The sequence below is a fragment of the Apodemus sylvaticus genome, chromosome 8 (assembly GCF_947179515.1).
Source record: "Apodemus sylvaticus chromosome 8, mApoSyl1.1, whole genome shotgun sequence".
In the NCBI taxonomy this organism is placed as follows: Eukaryota; Metazoa; Chordata; class Mammalia; order Rodentia; family Muridae; genus Apodemus; species Apodemus sylvaticus.
In genome coordinates this window covers 74,876,694-74,898,784 of record NC_067479.1, presented here as the reverse complement: position 1 = coordinate 74,898,784, position 22,091 = coordinate 74,876,694, and the positions used below count along the sequence as shown (strand labels likewise).

The 22,091-nt window shown below is 42.3% G+C and overlaps 1 protein-coding gene across 1 annotated transcript; it reads right to left on the bottom strand.

Moving 5' to 3' along the window:
- Positions 1 to 1,571: 1,571 nt before the first annotated feature.
- On the bottom strand, positions 1,572 to 21,933 carry Rab2b (RAB2B, member RAS oncogene family). Its single transcript, XM_052191541.1, has 8 exons — positions 21,798 to 21,933; positions 21,502 to 21,573; positions 18,059 to 18,126; positions 10,382 to 10,464; positions 10,109 to 10,201; positions 6,358 to 6,469; positions 4,927 to 4,995; positions 1,572 to 3,591 (listed from the first exon to the last, which is right to left on the bottom strand). Exons 1-8 carry the CDS (start codon positions 21,841 to 21,843, stop codon positions 3,484 to 3,486), a joined length of 651 nt encoding a protein of 216 aa, XP_052047501.1. The 5' UTR covers positions 21,844 to 21,933; the 3' UTR covers positions 1,572 to 3,483.
- Between the last annotated feature and the right edge of the window lie 158 nt (positions 21,934 to 22,091).

Here is a 22,091-nt window from a genome sequence, read left to right as displayed (position 1 = left end):
TGTATGTATGTGCATGAGCACTGGTGAGGGGCAGAGAGCAGGGGTGTGGGTTCCCCTTGGTACTGGAGTTACTGGAGACTATGAGCCATCCCACATGTGTGACAAGGAACTGAACTCTGGTCCTCTGCATGATCAGTACATGCTGAGCACCTGATCCATCTCTCTCACCCCTCAAAAATCTTTAGAATACATTTCTTTCAAGAGTCGTTTTAATGATTAAAATAATTTCCCAAGCAGTAATGGAATTGTGCCCACAGCTTTAATTCTATTAGTAGGGAAACAGGCAGATAGATCTCTGAGATCAAGGGTAGCCTGGTCTATAGGGCAAGTTCTAGGACAGCCAGGCCTACACAGAGAAAGCCTGTCTTGAAAGACAAAACCAAACCAAAAGGGAGGGGTGTTGTGTCAATATTTTATGAGGCAATATGACTATACTGAGAAAAATCTGTTGGTCAAATTCTTTCCTAACTCTAAATACCACTGTATAAATTTGTTAGGATTTACCAGAATAATGTGTTTATGTATAAATGCAAAGAGGTATAATCATAATTATTAATGGTTTCTATAATAAGAGCCTATTATCCCTTTGGTTATTTTCTGGTACAGAATGTAAGGCCCACCAACAAAGGAAGTCATTATAAGCATTGTAGGAAGGGGGAGAGTGTCTGATCCAGTGATTTCTGCTAATTACACTGATTTGTTGCTATAAATTATATGATTCTCAGTGTTCATGATTTCAAAAGCCAATTGACACCCAAAATGTCTCATAATTACCATTCAGCACATAGGGGTGGTAGATATTTCTGTATTAATTCATGATCACTTGACTCAGGTCATGAATTTATAGCCACTCTTTTTTGTTTCTTTTCAAAATGGCAAAAGCATCAAGTATGGAAGATTATAAAATATAATACAACTAGATGTGAGAATTAGGGGTTATTTTTTACATTCCAAAAAAACAAAAAAATGTCAGAATGGTTCCCGTTCATCATTCCGAGGGTAACAGCTGTAGGTAAAATACTGTCTTCAGCCACTTCTCTAATGCTTGTGAATTGCTAAAAAAAAAAAAAAAAAAATTGAACAGTAAAGAACTTCACAACAGAAACTACAACATTGATAGGTGTGTTGGTACATTCAGTACTCATGAGGCTAACACAGGAAGATCAGGAGTTTTAGGGATAGCCTGGTCTACCTAAACCTGGTCAGACTTAAAAAGAAAGGAAGAGAGAAAAGAAAGGGGGGGGGAAGAAAAGTACTAAATTATATGTTCAGTTTTGTGCCTGGTTAAAAACAAAACAAAACAAAACAGGCAGAATATAAGTTCAACAACCACTAAAACTTTGTGGAATGAGGTAGGGTTAAAACCCAAAGACCAGAAGCATAACCACTTCAATGTCCAAATGTCTTCTCATTTCCTGTGGTATAGTGTTAACTTTACTGCTACTATAAGGAGCAGAATTCAGAATAAAACCAGTTCTAAGAAGGAAGTATCTTTGGTGCAATATTCTAGGAGGATGGTATCCGTTTATACTCGGGGCATAATCAGAAATGACACACAAAATCAAAGTAGCTTGGATCATGCATATATTTAATAGTAAAACAGTCATTAACAATAAAAATTAGAAAATTTGGTGAGAGCTCAGTGCTGTGAAAGAAAATAAGACAAGTAAAAAAGACAGCAAGTGTTCCAGAGGGGACACCAAGGGGAGGCAGAGGTGAACTGTGCCGCCAGTGCTACAGAGTCTAAGGAGCGGGTAAAAAAGGCCCCACTTATCTGAGTCTTGGTAGCAGGCATCCTTACTGTAGGCTGTGCAGAATGGAGGCAGTTACAGTGAGGCAGGACAGAAGAGCAATGAGAACCCAGGATTAGGAGATGGGGAAACCAGGAGACAATTATATAGAGACGACTCTAAGGCCTTTTGTTTCTTTCAAAGTCTAAAGTTTTAAAGCATGTCTCTTAATTCCAGATCGTGATTGCACAGGGTACAGTAAGGGAATGGTGGGACGGACTGGGATGACAGGGACCTACTCTCAGCTTACAACCTGATGAGACAGACACTCCCCCCGCCCTCCCCAAAACCCACTACAGCACATATTTACAAAGTAAAACATACAAATAAATATACATATGAAAAAATAGGAATGCTAAGAAGTATTGTGTTAACGACTGCTTAGGGTTCCCTAGGTCAGTGGGTGAGAATTTCCTGAAGGAAAAGAGTGTCAGTATAATGTCAGTAGAGGGTAAGAGGGCAGAGGATGTGCAAAGGTTCAGAAGTTGGGATAAATATGTCATCTCAGTAACCAATTAGCTTGATTAAACATCTAATAGATCTGGCTAAGGAGAATGCACAGTTACCTGGGAGTCTGAAGCCTCAGGATCCCAAGTTTAAGGCCTGCAAGTTCAAGGCCAGCCTCAACAACTTGTCCCAAAACAAGAAGCAGAAGAGAAGGCTCCTGAGGGTACAGCTCAATGGTACAGCACTTACCTAGCATGTTTAAGAACCTATCTTAATCTCCAGGGCATGTGCACACACGCACACACATGAAACAGTACAGAGCAATTTGGTAAAAGAAACTGTAATGCTAGAACTGGCCCTTTCAGCAACTGAACAATTAATGCTTTCCTAGGTAAGGGTATGTGGCGACAGGTCCAGTACCAACCCCACTGCTCTCAAAGTTCTGTAGTTAAGAAACAGAACTAGCAATGGAAAAGGCCAGCCAGCCTAACCTGAGCATGGCCCTCCAGGTCCCTGTCAGGGATGCAGGGCCCAATGTGCTGGGCCCCTAAAGGAATGATGCTTAAGGTGATACACGCATAATAAATAAAAAGAAACCAGCAACGAGACAGTATAGAGGCACTCAGCATCTATAGGAACACTTAGGAAATGACAAGCAGGCTTCCAAGGTGAGGAAATAAATGCAATGAAGCTACTATGATAGATCTATCACCCAAAGGCTAGTCAGATCCTTAATTCTAAATGTTCAATCAGAATATCCTTCACCTTAGTTACTAAAAATTGGGTGAGGAACAGATATGTGTATTTTTCCTTTCTCTCTCTTTTCTTTTTTGGCTTTTTTAGACAGATGGCCTAGTGAAACTTATGTAGCCCAGAATGACTTCAAAACTCCTGGCAATCCTTCTGCCAAAAGGCCTGAGTTCAGGAATTATAGGAATGGCCATAACTCCTATCAGACAGATGTCGATAGACATCTGTTTGTTTTTTAACTACTGTGACAATCAACTTTGATTCTAACCTTTTAGGAACTAGAGGGTGACCAAGCCATAATCTATGCGGCATGCTCATGTCCCTAATAGAGGACAGGCTGGAAAGGGCCCAATTGTCTCCTTGTGTTTAAAGTGGAAGGGTGAGACATTTCACACTGAAGAGGCTGCTCTCAGCCAAAGCAACTGAGACCTCTTTCGTTAAGCTGATTGATCTGAAGCTGGTCCAGGAGAGGAAAAACAGAGTTCAGGCCAGGTGTTCAGCAGCAGCCCGAGTCAGGCCCTATGTCAGAAGAGCTCTGCTGCGACGAGCATGGTCCCACTGAGGAGGTCAGAGACTGCTGCGGCCCAATCTTGATGCCATTTGCCTGTAAAAGAGAAAGGGCAGCAATTCCTGCATCAGAGCCGGAGAGGATGCAAAGGAAGGACAGTTTAACTACAGGACTCTCCTTTATCTCTAAGAATTGTATTCTCTAGCTAAACTGTTGAAAGGCTGAGATGACTGGCTGTGAGGAGAACCAGCTGACCAGGGTGAGGTTGGCTTGTTTCAAGGTCACTGCTTCACACAGATTTCATAGCTGTCAACAGAATTCAGGTGTGACAGAGGGGGTGCTCCGCAGGGGAAGTACTTGCCACTTAAGTATGAGGACCACAATTAGATCCCTAGAAACCAGACAGGAGCCAGATGGGCATGGCAGCTCACCTGCAATACCAGGCCTTGGAAGCAAAGATACAGGGCAAGCCTGCCTCAATAGTAAGGTGAAGAGCGATGGAAAAGACACCTGTTGCCAACCTTGGGCCTCCAGTTGAACACCCACACTCTTGCCAACACATATGTGAACATGCACATCACACACAACATATGTAAGATAAAAATTCTTTTTTAAAGATTAGGCAAGGCCGGGTGGTGGTGGCCCACGCCTGTAATCCCAGTACTCTGGGAGGCGGAGGCAAGCGGATTTCTGAGTTCGAGGCCAGCCTGGTCTACAGAGTGAGTTCCAGGACAGCCAGGGCTACACAGAGAAACCCTGTCTTGAAAAAACCAAATCCAAAAAACAAAAACAAAACAAAACAAAAAATGAAAAGTAGGCAAAGCAAAAGAGTAGAGTTGGCAAATTACCTTTGTTTTGTCTCAGAGCTTCCCTGCTAAGAAATTAAAAATATTCATATATTCTCTCTCTCTTTCTCTCTCTCTATCTCTCTGTCTCTGTCTCTCTGTCTGTCTCCCTCTCCCTCTCCTCCTCCCTCTCTCCATCCCCTCTCATATTCTACAAGTATAAGAAACTGAGGTCAAGGAGAAAAACTCTCATATTATGTAAGTCTGTAGACCTCTAATTTATCTCTTTCAACAATATGGGGTTCAAATGGAGAGAAAACAGAAACTAATGCTGGGTTCTTAGATACTGGCACTTGAAAAATCACTTGTGGGGCTGGAGAAATGGCTCAGCTGTTAAGAGCACTGACTGCTCTTCCAAAGCTCCTGACTTCAAATCCCAGCAACCACATGGTGGTTCACAACCATCTGTAATGAGAGCTGACGCCCTCTTCTGGTGTCTGCAGACAGCTACAGCGTACTTACATATAATAATAAATAAATCTTTAAAAAAATCACCTATGATTAGTGTGACATCAGGCAGGAATGCTGACATTCTAGGGAGCATCTATCAAGATAACCATCAGTTCTAACCCAAAACCTTTCTCACCTCATTGTGGACATCAAATAAACCTTGCTGGATCTTCCTATATATTTCTTTGGCTGTATTAATGTAGGCCTGGAGGAGAAAGAAACCATTTATTAGTCTTAAATTTAAGTAGAGAATTACAAATATTTTAAATTGGATTTCTAAGGTGAATTAAGAATCCGGGTATGAAGCCGGGCAGTGGTGGCACACGCCTTTAATCCCAGCACGCTGGAGGCATAGGCAGGTAGGCCAGCCTGGTCTACACAGTGAGTTCCAGGACAGCCAGGGCTATACAGAGAAACCCTGTCTCAAAAAAACCAACCAAAACAAAAGAAATCTGGGTGTGGTGGTCTACCCTGCACCCTCAGCACTGGGAGGCGGAAGTAGGCCTGATCTGATGTACTCAGTGAATTCCAGACCAGGCCAGGGCTACCCAGAAACACTCTATCCCAAATGGACTAAACAAAACCTGAGAATAATTAATAAACAGTAGAAAGGAGTAATACAGAGAATTCCATCTAGAAATGGTGGTGGAACATGCCTTTATTCCCAGCACTAGGGAGGCAGAGGCAAGTGGATCTCTGAGTTCAAGGCCAGCCTGGTCTACATAGCAAGGTCTAGGCCAACCAAGGTACATAGTAACCAACATCCATAGTAAATACAACAACAGCAACAACAACAAAAACAACCCAAAAAAGATATTGTCAGCCAGGTGGTAGTGGTGTATCCCTTTAATCCCAGTACTAGGAAGGCAGAGGCAAGTGGATATCTGAGTTCAAGGCCAGCCTGGTCTACAGAGTGAGTTTCAGGACAATTAAGGCTATGAAGAGAAACCCTGTGTCAATAGCCCCCCCCCCCCCCACACACACAAAGTTATCTCCACAAATGTCCTTGTAAAAGCCATTGAATAGATGTGATGCATACCTGTCATCCCAATCCTCCAGGGACTAAAGCAGGAGGATTGCAAGTCTGTGGCCAGCTTGCCCTACACAGCAAGTTCTGAGGTAGATTGAGCTACAGAGCATAACCACATCTGAAGAAACAAACCCACCACCACAATAAAACACATTGAGCACAGTTAGAAAAAAGGTGATCCTATGGTTACAGATACTGATGTTCCTAGGTCATATAAGATTAGCAGCCATGCAAATAAAACAAATACATCCAGGCAGACAATACAGTCAACACCTGGCATCACAATGAGGATAGTTTCTGTCGGATTCCCAAGTAAAGTGATTTGTAAATAACAGTGGTGTCTAATCCATATGTACCAATTAATTTTATCAAAGGCAAAAGTAAAACCTTAGAAATTAGGGTGAAAGAGAATGGGACAATTCCCTTGGAAGGAGATGGTCACTCTGACCACAATACATTCTCATTTACTCATGTCCCATGGAGAACAGGACAATAACAGTGTCACTTCTGGGACACTCCCCACTTCTGTAACGATACCTCTTCAACATTGCAGGCTGTCTTGGCTGATGTTTCCATGAATATTAGGCCGTGCTCACGAGCAAAGGCCTCTCCTTCCTCTCTCTTCACATCCCTTCGAGATTCTAGATCACTGTAAGAGATTAAGGGAGGAAACTTTAAACATTCACAAGAAGGGGGTAATAGTTCTAAAATGATCCCACAACAGTTTAAAACTGCCAATTGATGCTTGAAACATGTAGATCCTACATGACACACTTGTACTAGTCCTTTAGCAGCTAGATATGCCAAGTTTAGTGAATATCCATGAGAGAGCTACCCTCTGAGGAGAAACAGAGGAGTGGATGGAGTGGGTGAGGGGGACAGGGAGCTCTTCGGAGGGGAAACTGTAGTGAGGATATAATATATAAGAGAATAAAAAACCTGGTGAAAACACTAAGTTGACCTGCCTTTTCTTTTCTTTTTTAAAGATTTATTTATTTTTTATATGTAAGTACACTGTAACTGATTCAGACACCAGAGGAGGGCATCAGATCTCTTTACAGATGGCTGTGAGCCACCATGTGGTTGCTGGGATTTGAACTCAGGACCTTCGGAAGAGTAGTCTGTGCTCTTACCCACTGTGCTATCTCTCCAGCCCCCTGCCTTTTCTTTTAAGAAGTATTTATTTAATATATATATATATATGAGTTTACTGTCACTGATTTCAGATACACCAGAAGAGCATCAGATCCCATTACAGATGGTTGTGAGCCACCCTGTGGTTGCTGGACACTGAACTCAGGATCTCTGGAAGAGAAGCCGGTGCTTTTAGCCACTGAGCCATCTCTCCAGCTCCCTGTTTTTAATTTTCAAATGGAATTGTTGAGTTTTGGTTTGTTGTGTAGCCCTGGATGTCCAGGAACTTACACCATAGACCAATTTGACTTCACACTCGGGGATCCACCTACCTCTAACCTCTGAGTGCTGGGATTTAAAGATGTACAAACCCCTGCCCAGAAGATTCTAGGCTTTTAATCATTTAGGAGGAGGAGGGGGAAGAGAAAGAAAGTAGTAGTACAGTAGTTGTTGCTGTTGTTATTTATCGTGTTAGTCAGTTGCTATTGCTGTGATGAAATACTATGGCCAAAAGCAATTTGGGGAAGAAAGATTTATTCAGCTAAAGCTTTTTTTTTTAAGGTTTATTTATTTATTTCACATATATGAGTACAATTTAGCTGTTTTCAGACACACCAGAAGAGAACCTCCCACCGCCATGTGGTTACTTGGAACTGAACTCAGGATCTTAGGAAGAGCAGTCAGTGCTCTCAACGGCTGAGCCATTTCTTCAGCCCCAGATTAAGCTTCCACATCACAGTCCATCTTCAAAGGAAGTTAGGATTCCTGAAACAAGGTAGGAACCTGGAGGAAGGAGCTGATGCACAAGCCATGGAGGGGTGCCGCTTATTGACCTGCTCCTCGAGGCTTCTTTAGACTGCTGTGTTATAGAACCTAGGGCTACCAACCCAGGGATGGCACCACCCACAAAGGCCCGGGCCCTCCCACATCAGTCATTAAGAAAATGTCCCATGGCTGGGTGGTGCACGCCTGTAATCCCAGCACTTGGGAGGCAGAGGCAGGTGGATTTCTGAGTTCAAGGCCAGCCTGGTCTACAGAGTGAGTTCCAGGACAGCCAGGGCTACACAGAGAAACCCTGTCTCGAAAAAACAAAAACAAAAACAAAAACAAAAAAAAAAAAGTTATGGGCATGTATTTGCTTTACGTGTGCATGCCGCCTGTGTGGATACCTAGGCCAGAAGAGGGTGCAGACAGAGGTATGGCAAGCCATCTGACAAGAATGCTGGGAACAAAACTCAGGTTCTCAGGAAGAAGAGCAGGAAATCTTCATCCCATGAGCTGTCTCTCCAGCCTGTTTTGGGTTCATCTAGCCCAGGCTAATCCCCATCTCTCTATGTATCCAAAAATGGCTTTAAAACCCTGATCCATCTGCCTCCACCTCCTAAATCTTGGGGTTACATGGTGATGTCTGGCTTATTGATTTGATTTTTTTTTAAATACACTTATTTATTTCTTTATCTCTCTCTCTCTCTCTCTCTGTGTGTGTGTGTGTGTGTGTGTACACATGCATATCACCTGCAACATGGTATACATGTGGAGATCATAGGACAACCCTCAGCAGTCAGTTCTCTGCTTTTACCATACAGGGCTCAGGGACTGAACTCAGGTTGTCATGGTTGATGGCAGGTCCCTCCACCCAACAAACCATCTCATTGACCCTGAAAGCATTTTGATATATAGGGAAATCTGGCCTAGAACTCACAATATAACCCAGGCTGGTCTCAAACTTGTGTTTCTCCTGCCTCGGCTCCACAGTGCAAACAGATATGTAGCGTTGCATTAGATCTGAGCCAGGAGTTTCTTTTGTCCTATAAATACAATTTTTTTTTCCCTGAAACTAGAACTACAAAGTGTTGCTAAAACTGCAAACTGGAACCCACGTGAAGTGCTGGGAGGAACGCCACATGGCACTTACTGCTACAGTGTAAAGCACTATGGTGGTTCCTCAGACATGAAACACACAATGTCCATGTGACCCAGAGTCCCTGCTGCTGACATAGCCAAAAGAACTTGAAGGAGAGAACAGAACAGATTTATCTTTGTTCCCATGTTCATGACAATATTGGTCACAGTAGCTACAAACTGACGACAGCCCAAGTGTTCACAGAGAGATAGTTGAATGAAATGTGGCAACAGTACACACCACAGTCCTGAAAAAGCAAGTCTGAAGACATGCTACAACATGGACAGAGCTCCAAGCCGCGATGACAGATAAAGTAAGCCACTCATGGCAGCACAAGGGCTCTTCAACTCTGCTCACACAAGGGGATCATGAGGAGAGAGTGTGGGGCTGGGATGGTGGTGCACTCCTGGGACCCCAGCACGCCAGTGAGGCTGGGCAGAGATTGAGAGACCCTGCTTCAAGAAGAAAGAAAGAAAGAAAGAAAGAAAGAAAGAAAGAAAGAAAGGAAGGAAGGAAGGAAGGAAGGAAGGAAGGAAGGAAGGAAGGAAGGAAGGAAGGAAGAAAGAAAGAAAGAAAGAAAGAAAGAAAGAAACAAGAAAGAAAAAAGAGAACGATAGATGCTGAGGAAGATCCTGAGGGCAAGATATATGACAGAATTCAATGGTTCTAAAGTCTGAAGAAATGAAAAGTTGTTAAGATGAATAATGGTGAGGTTTGCAGAACCATTCAAATAGATTTAGGACTACAGAATACTATAGGAAGTACACACACACACACACACACATATAAAACCATACTAACATTTTCTTACTAAGATGATATATTAAGGAAGTCTGGCTGGGCGGTGGTGGCGCATGCCTTTAATCCTAGCACTCCAGAGGCAGAGGCAGGTGGATTTCTGAGTTCGAGGCCAGCCTCGTCTACAGAGTGAGTTCCAGGACAGCCAGGCTACACAGAGAAACCCTGTCTTGAAAAAAACAAAATCCAAAAAACAAAAAAACAAAAAAGAAATTCAATGTCAATCAGATGGCACATGCCTACAATCCCAGCCATTGAGAAGTAGAGGCGGGAGGACGGCAACATGTTCTAGGCTAGCCTGGGCTATAAAGTGAGTTCCAGGTCATCCAAGGCTACTTTGGAGAGACCTGGTCTCCAAAACAAAACAAACCAGAACAGAATGACAAGAAACTCAGTATCTACAGAGAAAGTTCGGTGCTTGCTGGTAACTAGTATTTATGAAGATTACTTTACCTCTTATTCCCAATCAGCATTATAACCATGTTGGAGCTGGAGTGCTGGCGGGCATCCTCTAACCACGAGGTCAAATGGTTGAAGGTTTCGCGTCTGCAGCAGAACAATTCAGAATGCTGGTCAGGAGCCTGCTGAAAAGCCAAAGTTGCTCCAAATGCATGAGAAAGGGTGGTTACATGTGTGCAAGAAAGCAGCTGCCCTACTCTGTGTCCTTAGCAGGGGACAGCTTCAGGGAAGTCAGGCAAGAACCCTCCCACATGCCAGTCAGCTCACCTCGTGATGTCATACACCAGCAGGGCTCCAGCTGCTCCCCTGTAGTAGGAACGGGTGATAGAACGGAAGGACTCTTGCCCAGCCTTTACCATCAACATGGCAACAAAAAATCCCAGTAAAACTAGGTTATTTCCAGAGAAGTGACTTGTTCACATGCCACCCTAAAACAAAGAATTTAACTAAAGAAAGAACTTGCACTAGATTTTAAAAAATCATCACCATCACATCACCATCACCATCAACTAAGGAAAAGAAAGGTGCCTTCCAGAGAGGAGCACGGGCAGACTATTTCTCAGTAAGAACAGTGACTGAGCTCTCAGGTGGATCAATTACTACTTGTTATGAGATTGTGCATCTAACTTCAGATCCCCACTCTCCTTAGGTCCCAGACACCCAATGCCAATAGCATGACACCAACAACCTTCATATACACTTCCCAATGCCCCCAAGACTGGAAACAGGGCTGGAAACTCAATCCCAAATATGATACTTAATACACTAACATTACTTTTTCTATTCTTATTTATCTATAAAAAAATAGAAAATTATTTTAGAATGACAATACCCTATCCAATGGAAGGTGCATTCCAATGCAACAATGTGGAAAAATGATGTAAGCAAGTGAGCTTGTGCTGAGTAACCCCTGGTATTTCTCTGATAACAGCAAGAATATCTGGACATTCTTTGCTGAGATCCTGTGGTGGGAAGTAAAAATAAGGGATAGGAAATAATATCTAGGACCTAGAATAGTTCTCCTTAAAAGAATCTTATTCAGCCAGGTGGTGGTGGTGCACATCTTTTTTTTCCCCTCAATCCCTCCCCCCTTTTTTTGGTGCACATCTTTAATCCCAGCACTAAGGAGGCAAAGACAGGTACATCTCTGTGAGTTTGAGACCAGGTTGGTGTACAGAGCAAGTTCCAAGACAGCCAGGACTACACAGAGAAGCTTGCCTTGAAAAAACAAAACAAAACAAAACAAAACAAAAAAAACCAAAAAAAAAAAGAAAGAAAGAAAGAAAGATAGAGAAGAAAAAAAGAAAAAAGAAAAAGAAATTTGCTTATAATCTTATCTCATTTCTGATGAAACTAAAATATTGCTTTATGTATAACTGAGCAATTAATTCCCCCCCACACACTAGATATTCTTTCTATCTATCTATCTATCTATCTATCTATCTATCTATCTATCATCCATCCATCTTTTTTTCAAAAGACTTATTTATTCATTTTATTAATTATACGAGTACATTATAGCTGTCTTCAGACACACTAAAAAAGGGCATTGGATCCCATTACAGATGGTTGTGAGCCACCATGTGGCTGCTGGGAACTGAACTCAGGACCTCTGGAAGAGCAGTCAGTGCTCTAACCAATGAGCCATCTCTCCAGCCTCTACTTTTGTTTTCTTAACATAATAGTTCCTTTATTTTATTTTTGTTTAATGGAACCTTGGGTGTTGTTTAAATAAAAACACTGGGCTGCTGAGACGGCTCAGGTATTATGAGTGCTTACTGCTCTATCAGAGGATGGAAGTTCAAACCCCAGTACCTACGCTGGGAAGCTCACAAATGCCTGTAACGCCAGGTCCATGGGATCCATGAACCTTTGTGGCCTGTGTGGGCACCTCACACATGTGCGTGCACAGCACACAGCCTGGTGTGCTGGTGCCAGCTTCTACCACTAGTACTTATGTAGCATCCTGGTACTCAGGGCACTGAAGCCAAAGAACCCAAGTTTGAGGCCAGCCTGGGTTATAGAGGAAGACCCTTTCTCAAAAAAAAGAAGACAGAAAGCCACCCAAAATACTTTGTGTGCTCAATCATCCTGTTAGAAAAGTTTTCACATTTTTGGAATAATTTCTCCTCATACAACCCAGGAAATGATCAACCTTATTCTACAGCCAGGAAAACTATAATAGAAACATGGGAACATAAATGGGTTTTTATAGTATACCATCATCTGGTAATAGTGCTGACACTGCAGTAACATTTCAATGCTTATTTGAATTTTATTTAATTTTATGTGCATGATTGTTTTGCCTGCATGCTTGACGAACACCATGTGACTGGTACCTATGGTGTTCAGAAAGTGGCACTGGATCCCCTGGAACTAAAGAAATGGATGGTTATGAGCCACCGGATGGGTCCTGGGGGCTCAAACTCAGGTCCTCTGAAAGAGCAACAAGTGCTCTTAAGCATGGAGCCAACTCTCCAGCCTCTACGATTACATTTTAAACTATTACTTCTTCCCCTAGCAGAGGATCATGAACCATAAGAGACAATCACATGTATTATCTTATTCAATTCTCCTAGTAGCCCTAAAGTAGACTGATATTATTCTCCCTCAAAAATGGAGAGAGGGAAAAAAAAGGCTTAAAGGGGCAAATTCAATATCTGACGGAGAAGCACACAAGAGAGCCGTACTGTAAATGCAGGGCCTTGGTGCTTCCTACCACAGAAGAGGTCCACTCTAAACTGGGGTACAAATGGGACTAACTCACAGTGACTTTCTCCCCACATACCCCTCTGTAGGCACCATACAATTCCTTAGCCTGTTAGGATTCTGATTGTTCTACAACTACTAGAAATTCTGGAAATTACTAGAAATTAGTAATCCTGGTAATTCTAGAAAACGTTTAAGATTTGAAGGGCACCTCTGTCCACTAAGACTGTCCACGTAGGACTTGATATTTGCTCTGTCACAGTATACCCCAGGTCGTCTGGGGTCCTGTTTTTGCTTTTATTTCTTCCTTTTTGTTCTCTTCTGCTCTACTCTAAAATCTTCCTTTTTGTTCTCTTCTGCTCTACTCTAAAATCTTCCTCCGTCCTCCTCATAGGGTGAGATGGCACACACGGGTATCCCAGGATTTAAGAAGCTGAGACAGAAAGAAGGAGTGTAGCTAGCTAGCCTAAGCTACACAGTGAGATATCCAAAAAAATCAAGGCAAGGGTGGGAAGACATGGGGGTTACTTATAACATATGAAAAGACAGTCACAAGATGGCTTCCAGCTCAGGAAACTTTTTAACATCAAATCTCTTCTGTTACAGGGAATTTGACCACATTATGAACATGAGATTGTATTGTTTACTAGAAAAACTTGTTTTTAGTTGGGGTGTGGTTCAAGCCTTAGCACATACTTTTAATTCAAGAGCTTTCTGCTTTAATACTGTAAACAAGATATAAACAGTTGACAGGGAGTAGGAAGGAGTCAGGGGCACAGACAGCAGGATGCACAGGAAGTGGAAAGGAGGAACATTCAGTTTCAAGAAAGTTTTCTGACAGAGGGGCATGCCTTCTGAGGAGAAGGTCAAGTGGATACTTTCTCTGCCTCTCTGAGCTGGCAGGTTTTCACCCTTAGCTCCTGAGCTCTTTGTTGGTAAAATCAAAAGATTGAGATTTTATTTAAAAGCAGCACTCCATTTTTTTCATGTCAGTCACGTTCATGAGCACTTTGGAGGCAGTGTGCTGGCTGGAAAGACTGTCTAGTTCAACTTAAGTTGAATCTCAAATATCCTTGTCCTTCATCAGCTAAAAAATGTCTAAAGCAGCAAATAACTAAGATGGAGTTTCCTTATTTGGTTTCATTTTGTGAAATTCTGTAGCCTCAACTAGCTTACAACTCAGGATGTCGCTCAGGCCAGCCTTGAATTCAGTTGTTCCTCCCTCTGCCTTTTAAGCACTGGCCTGGCCAATAGGTTGTTTGTATGAGAATGCCCTGCCCCCTCCCCAGGCTCATAGGTTTGAATGCTTGGGCCCGGGTTAGAAATACTGTTTGGGAAGGATTAGAGGAATGGCCTTGATGGAAGAAATGTGTCACCAGGGTTCTGACGTTTTGTCCTGCAGATCAAGATGTAAAGCTCTCAGCTACTGCTCCAGTGTCATGCCTTCCCACCACGATGATCACTACTAAATAACCCCACAAACTGTAAAGAAGCCCCTAATTAAGTTTCTCTTAAGCCAAGCAGTGGTAGTGTATGCCCATAATCCCAGCACTTGGGAGGCAGAGGCAGGCAGATTTCTGAGTTCGAGGCCAACCTGGTCTACAGAGTGAGTTTCAGGATAGCCAGGGCTACACAGAATAACCCTGTCTCAAAAAAAAAAAAAAAAAAAAAAAGTTTCTTTTATAAGAGTTGTCTTAGCTAGGCAGTGGTGGCACACACCTGTAATCCCAGCACTCTGGGAGGCAGAGGCAGGTGGATTTCTGAGTTCGAGGCCTGCCTGGTCTACAGAGTGAGTTCCAGGACAGCCAGGGCTATACAGAGAAACCCTGTCTCGAAAAAAAAACAAATCCAAAAAACCAAAAAAAAAAAGAGTTGTCTTAATTGTAATGTCTTTTCATACAATAGACAATAACTAAGACATGGGGGTTAGGCAAGCCACCACACCAAGTTGAACACGGAACTCTGATGAAGATTTGTAATTTCTCCCAAGTGAGAGCAAGATAAAAGTTTGAAAATTCAGCTACAAGTCAGATGGTTTTGTTGTTGGTGATGGATTTTTTTGCTTAGGTTTTTGTTGGGGGGGGGCATTATTTTTTGTTTGTTTTTGTTTTTGTTTTTGGAGAAACCTCTCACATTCTTGGATGGCTTGGAAATCTCTGTAGACCATGGCCCTGAACTTGCCGGGACCCACCTGCCTCTGTCTCCTGAGCTCTGGGATGGCATGCATCACCACACCAGGCTTGCCAGGCAGTCTTAAGGATCCGATCCACAGGTTCACACAGCTGTGTCTCTAAACTTTCTTCATGACCAACCATTGCTCAAGTCAGCACTTAAGGAAAAAAAGAAAAAGCCAGCAAGCCCGCACCACGGCCATGCAATGTCGCATACAAAAGCAATATATGGGCATTAGGCAAAACCGCACTACATCATGCTAAACTCCGAGAGCACTTCATTGATGAAAATTTAAAATGCCGGCAACTTTTATCTTTGATTCTCATTTCTGGGTAAATTGTCCACAGAAATTCTCAAACATTTGGATAAAATTATAACAAATTAGAATATTTAAAGAAGCTATGCAATGGTTTAAAACTAGAAACAAAATTAATGTCCATCAATGCAACGGAGGCCGGCTAAATAAATACATGGTACATACATACATTCTGTGACTATGCCATTGTTAAAAGAAGTGAGTCAACCGGGCAGTGGTGGCGCACGCCTTTAATCCTAGCACTTGGGAGGCAGAGGCAGGCAGATTTCTGAGTTCAAGGCCAGCCTGGTCTACAGAGTGAGTTCCAGGACAGCCAGGGCTACACAGAGAAACCCTGTCTCGAAAAAAACAAAAAAAAAAGTGAGTCAGATCTGTATTTACTGACAGAAAACTGTCTTCAAAATATCAGATCTACTATACAAAAAAACCACAGCTATGTCTACTCTTGTCACAATTCTATACATAGTGATATTAATGAAAATAAAAATCTTGGGCTGGCAGGGTGTCTCAGTAAGCAACGCACTTGTCATGAAAATCTGACAACATGAGCTTGGTTTCTTTTTGTTAGTTTGTTTTTGTTTTTGTTTTTTGTTTTTTGGATTTTTTTTTTTTTCAAGACAGGGTTTCTCTGTATAACCCTGGCTATCCTGGAACTCACTCTGTAGACCAGGCTGACCTCAAATTTAGAAATCTGCCTGCCTCTGTGTGGAGAGCCTTATTGGGGTGCTGTGCTGCCTGGCAGTAGCCTGACATTCACCAAGAACAAGGGCTCAAGCAGGAATCTGACATTAGAGCAAAATAGGGAAGTAGGCTACGGCAGAAGCAAGCTTCAGGCAAGATTCTGGGCTTGGACAAGGAAGTAGGTTCAGGTATTTTGCCCATCCTTACACACCCTTGGAAACAACTGTCACTGAAGGGATGTGGGACTTTGCTTACTGCCTTGACAATTTTGTGTTTACTGTCTTGCTTATTCCTCATTGTACTACATGGATCTTAATTCCTGCATGCAATTAAATTGGTATAAAATGGATTGAGAATTATTAAACCCATCCTTTAGTCTCAGAATTGACTGGGGTCATACTGCAGTTTTGTCTAATTGTCTCTTTTCAATCCTCACTCCTGTGCTGGAGAACCTGTTGACTGACTGAGTGGGCTTGGTCACCTCTGCCTCCCAGAGTGCTGGGATTTGGTTTCTTGGAATGAGAACCACTCTACAAAGCTGTCACCTGACTTCTACTTGCACCAGGCCACACACACACACACACACACACTGTCAAACACACAAACAATAAAGACATTTTTTAATAAAAACAAACAAAAACTTCTACCATTAACTTGCATCTGTCTGTCTACCTAACTACCTACCTACCATCTATATCTACTTATTTATTTATTTGTTCGTTCATTCACTCATTCATTTTATTTAATTCAGACAGGTCTTACTTTGTAGCCTAGCTAGCTGGCTTGGAACTCACGTTGTAGGCTAGTCTGGCCTACAAAAAAATAAGACACAGGTAACTGCCTGCCTCTGCCTCCCCAGTCCTGCGATTAAAAGCATGTGCCACCACTGCCTAGCTGACAAATTCTATTATTTAGGATTTAAATGCACAGAAGTCTGAAAGTATACACACTGAATGATTAATAGGTTTTTCTGGCAGAATAGCAACAATGTGGTGGGACTGTAAGATGGTACAACTACTTTGGAAATCAGTCTGGCGGTTCCTCAGAAAACTGGACATGACACTTCCAGAGGACCCTGCTATACCTCTCCTGGGCATATACCCAAAGGATTCCCCAGCATGCAATAAAGACACATGCTCCATTATGTTCATAGCAGCCTTATTTATAATAGCTAGAGCTGGAAAGAACCCAGATGTCCCTCAAAGGAGGACTGGATATAGAAAATGTGGTATATTTACACAATGGAATACTACTCAGCAATTAGAAACAATGAATTCACAAAATTTTTAGGCAAATGGTTTGATCTGGAAAATATCATCCTAAGTGAGGTAACCCAATCACAAAAGAATACACATCGAGTGCAATCTCTGATACGTGGATATTAATTAGCCCAGAAACTCTGAATACCCAAGGCACAAACAGCTTAACAAATGACTCCCATGAAGAAGTATGGAGAGGGTCCTGATCCTGGAAAGGATTGATCTAGCATTGGAGGGGAATATAAGCACAGAAAAAAAGGAGGGAGGTGATTGGAGAATGGGTGGAGAGAAGAAGGTTTATGGGACATATGGGGAGGGGGGATCTGGGAAAGGGGAAATCATTTGGAATGTAAACAAAGAATATAGAAAATAAAAATATTAAAAAAAAGAATAGCAACAATGTGACACAGAAAGTGGCCTTATGTAAAAAGATGTTCACTTTTGGCTACATAAACTTTTATTGTTTTTTATGTTTTACTATATTAGTTGAGTCTTTTTTATTTTGCTATGTTTTCTCAAGACTGGGATTCTCTGTATAGCCCAGGCTGTCCTGGAACTTACTTTGTAGACCAGGCTGGTCTTAGATATCCACCTGCCTCCACCTTAAATGATTTGATGCGAGTCAATCATTTTATTTTTGACCTGAGTATCCTGTGTGCAATCCCTCCTGGCTTCACCTTTCTTGGGCTTCTTGCCTCATCTTACAGTTTTAAAACTACAGGTGTCTAGCATTGCACATGGCTGCATTAGCTTTCATTTTTATGGATGGGTCTTGGTCTGGTACTAAATTGTTTTGCCCTCTCTTACCGTATCCCAGATTTGCAGTTTGATTTGTTTTCCATCGATGTTGACCATACGTGCACCAAACTCCACACCTGTCAGTGAAGGTCAAGAGGATGACTGTGACTGTAATGAACACATACACATTAATCTAGAGGCTCATGCTTTTTCCCAGTGTTATGAGTCCTTCGCCTTCACTCACTGGCATTCAGTCCAATAGTGGATATTGCACCAATTGAATTTGTGTTCCTTTTAGTTTCTTTTCTAGAATTAAAAATCCACAGACTGGGGATGTAGCTCGCTTGATACAATACTTCCCTAGAATGCAGGCAGCCCTGGATTCAATCCCCAGAACCACATAAACCTGGGCACAGGACTGGAGAGATGGCTCGGCACTAAAAGCAATGCAAGCATGTGCTTCTTGGACTGGAATTGGGTCTTCAAGACCCTCATCAGATAGTTCAGAACTGCCTGGAACCCCAACTCCAAGGGATCCGATGCCCTTTGCCAGGCTCTGTGGGCACCCGCACACTCATGCACGTGTGCATCCACACACATGCTCCAGAACCCCTTAACTGGGGATGGCAGTGATGTAATCCCAGCTTTCTAGAGGCGAAGGCAGGAGCACTAGGATCAGAAGTTCAAGGTCATCATCACTTGTACGCCAACTTCAAGGTTGGCCTGAGGTTACTCTACAGCGACAGGAGTAACTCAGTGACAGTCCCATTGCTTAGCACACACTCATTAGGTTTAATCCCTTGCACCAAAAAGAAACAAGTAGATTCTAAATGATAATGACATAAGAATGGAGATAAGGGAACAAAGATAATCCAGATAAAACAAATACAAGTAGTCTCACTGTTCTGATTTTATACTCAGGATGACATTTGCTATATTAAGACCATGGGGGTGTGGGGGCTGGAGAGATGGTCAGTGGTTGAGAGTACCTGGTCTTGGAACAGAGTAGAGTTTGGTTCCTAACATTCTTTTCCAGTGGCTCACAACTACCTGTAACTCCTGCTACAGGAGGTTCAACAATCTCTAGTCCTTGCAGGCACCTGTATGTACATTTGCGAATACACACGCTCATACATACAAAAAAAATTTAAAAATCTGAGGGGAAAAAACCCACATATGTGTTATCAGAGCTAGTTTTTTTCCTTAGGTCTAGTTTCCCAAATTCTGGTCATAAACTATGATTTATTATATAAGCATTTGATTTATTTTAAGGCCTTATAATAATGAAGACTCTATCTAGATTTTCTTTTATTAGTCTTTAAAAAAGTGGCACTGCAGTTACTGTAATGATTTGCAAATAATATCTGAAGAATGTATACTCAATACAAAGCAAGTTCTAGAACAGCCAGGGCTATATAGAAAAACTCTTGTCTCAAAAAAAATGCATAATCACTATAGGAAAGTTTTGTGACAACCAGTTTCCATTAAATGAACTACAAAGTTATATTTCATAGAAAAAAATTCTAGAAAATTAACAATTCTAGGACAAGTAAAACTAAAAGAAATGAATAAATTCTTAGGAATGTTAGTTTACACTGAAATCTGACTAAGGTAATATTTAATTCTGCAATTTTTTTCAAAGAACTTCTGAACTGTTTGAAAGTACTTTTTTTTAGACTAATTTTATAAATGTGAGTGTTTTGCCTGCATGTAAGTATGTGTAACATATTTTACTGGTACATGTGGAGGCCAGAAGAAAGCAAAGGATCCCCTGGAACTTGAGTGACAGATGATATGGGTGCTGGGAATTGAACCCTTGTCCTTGAGAGAGCAGTCATGCTCATATCTGTTGAATCAGCTCTCCAGCCCACTGAAAGCATTTCCTAACAGTGTCTCAGAGTGCTGACTAGTTCCATGAACGAAGCAGCACTTTTTTGTTGCTGTTGTTGTTTTGGATTTTGGTTTTTTTGAGACAGGGTTTCTCTGTATAGCCCTGGCTGTCCTGGAACTCACTCTATAGAACAGGCTGGCCTCAAACTCAGAAATCCGCCTGCCTCTGCCTCCCAAGTGCTGGATTACAGGCATGCGCCACCACCACCCAGCTGAAGCAGCACTTCTTAAACTGCAATTTTTTTGTTGTTGTTGTTTTTGTTTTGTTTTTCGAGACAGGGTTTCTCTGTGTAGCCCTGCTGGAACTCACTCTGTAGACCAGGCTGGTCTCGAACTCAGAAACCCGCCTGCCTCTGCCTCCCATGTGCTGGGATTACAGGCGTGCGCCACCACTGCTTAAACTGCAATTCTTAAACTGTTTTCATTTGCAATTAAGGAAACTGCCTAAGAAACAAGTCTTCAAGGACAAAGTACCTTCAAGCACCAGTAATTCCCAGAGTACATTGGTAACAGCCTCCCTCAAAGCAGTATGGAAACTGACAAGCTGATATGACTTTTGGCATTTTTCTATTTCAAGGCACAATTCATCTCTTTCAAGGACAATATTTCAAAAAAACAAAAAGCCCCACTGCATCATAAGCAGACAATTCATCCCCTTTTCTATTTTCAAAATAGCATTTTGTACATAGCATGAGAAATTCATATTTCCAAGAAAGATTACTAATCTAGTTTGGTTTCAGGTATGATACAGTACTGATTCAGTCATCCTATGCAGATATATTCTCTATATAAGTATTTTTACTTTAAGGTGCTATATAAAATACCTGTTCTCAATACTTGTTACATCAACAAAATCAAAAGATATTTTTTGAAAAAAAATCACTGTCAACTTTTCTTTTTCAGAACAATAAGTTCAATGAGTAAGAAACTAAAACACAGGCTGAGCATAGTGGTGCATATCTAATCCCAGCATTTAGGAAGATCAAGTCTTATTCAAAGTCATTTGTCAAGTTACTCATGAAGTTCAAAGCCAGTCTTGGCTCAAAAAAAAAAAAAAACAAACTTATTAAGAAAGCCTGTGAGGTGGTGCATGCCTGTAATCACAATACTTGGAGGCTACTGCAGGAGGATCTCTGGGAGTTCGTGCCCAGTGTGAGTTATGTAGTTAATCTGAGGCTAGCGTAGACTAAACAGCCAGAATTTGCCTCCAAAAGAAGAAAAGGTGAAGAGGGAAGAGGAGGTTGAGGTGGAGGAAGAACTGGAATGGTCCTTACATTGGCTTTTACCTTTCCAGCCCAAAAAGAATCGTATGTCGGTGTTTACTTTGAAAAAAACGTGAGGCTGGTAATTAATCACAAACTACAGATTAGATGTTTAATAAGCAGTTGCATTTGAAGAAAAAAATCCTATAGCAACTAGTATTTATCTTACACCCATCTCTAAGTTACCTTTCAATCATTTACCCTCCTCTTACCAGCTTTTATCATTTTTCATATACTATGACTTCAAACTAAGGTAGCGAGAAGTAACTTCTTATTTAGAATACTGAGACCGATAACTTTCTACTTTAGCAGTTCTGTCAGCTAGCTTTTGTCTGTTCTGGAACGAGGAGATAAGTTTACCTATTGTGAGGTCGTGCACAGGCTGGAATCGCTTGTCCGTAAACTGAAGGAGGAGACATGACTTCCCCACACCTGAAAAAGAATAGTGTGCTTTAGTTTGCACGTCACCTGGGCAGCCACAGGCTCCCAGGCTGGGCACCGGGTCTAAGGAAGGGGCAGAGCCCCGCCCCCCCCCCCCCCCCCCCGAGCTCGCCCCGCCCCCTCTACTTAACTCCGTTCGCCCCGCCCCGCCCCCAGGCCGATTTTGGAGGTAAGATCCCCATCCCAACCCCGAAGGCGGTCCGCGGGCGGGTTACCTGTGTCTCCGATGATAATGTACTTAAAGAGATAAGCGTAAGTCATGGTCCCGAGGCGTCTGTGTTCCGGGTCCTCCCGATTTCTACAGCCACTTGCCTCCGACCTCTCTAGCCACTCAATCTACGGATCTCCTTATTTGCCTCCACTCCAGCCCTTCTAGCTCAAGCTGCGTCTCTATTGCTCTCCACAGAAATCTCCGCTGGATCCGCTATACCGGACGCCGCCTCTAGGGCCGCCCCATGCTCTTCTACATGCCATTATCCCACCAAGCTCCAGGGGGCGACAGCGACCCT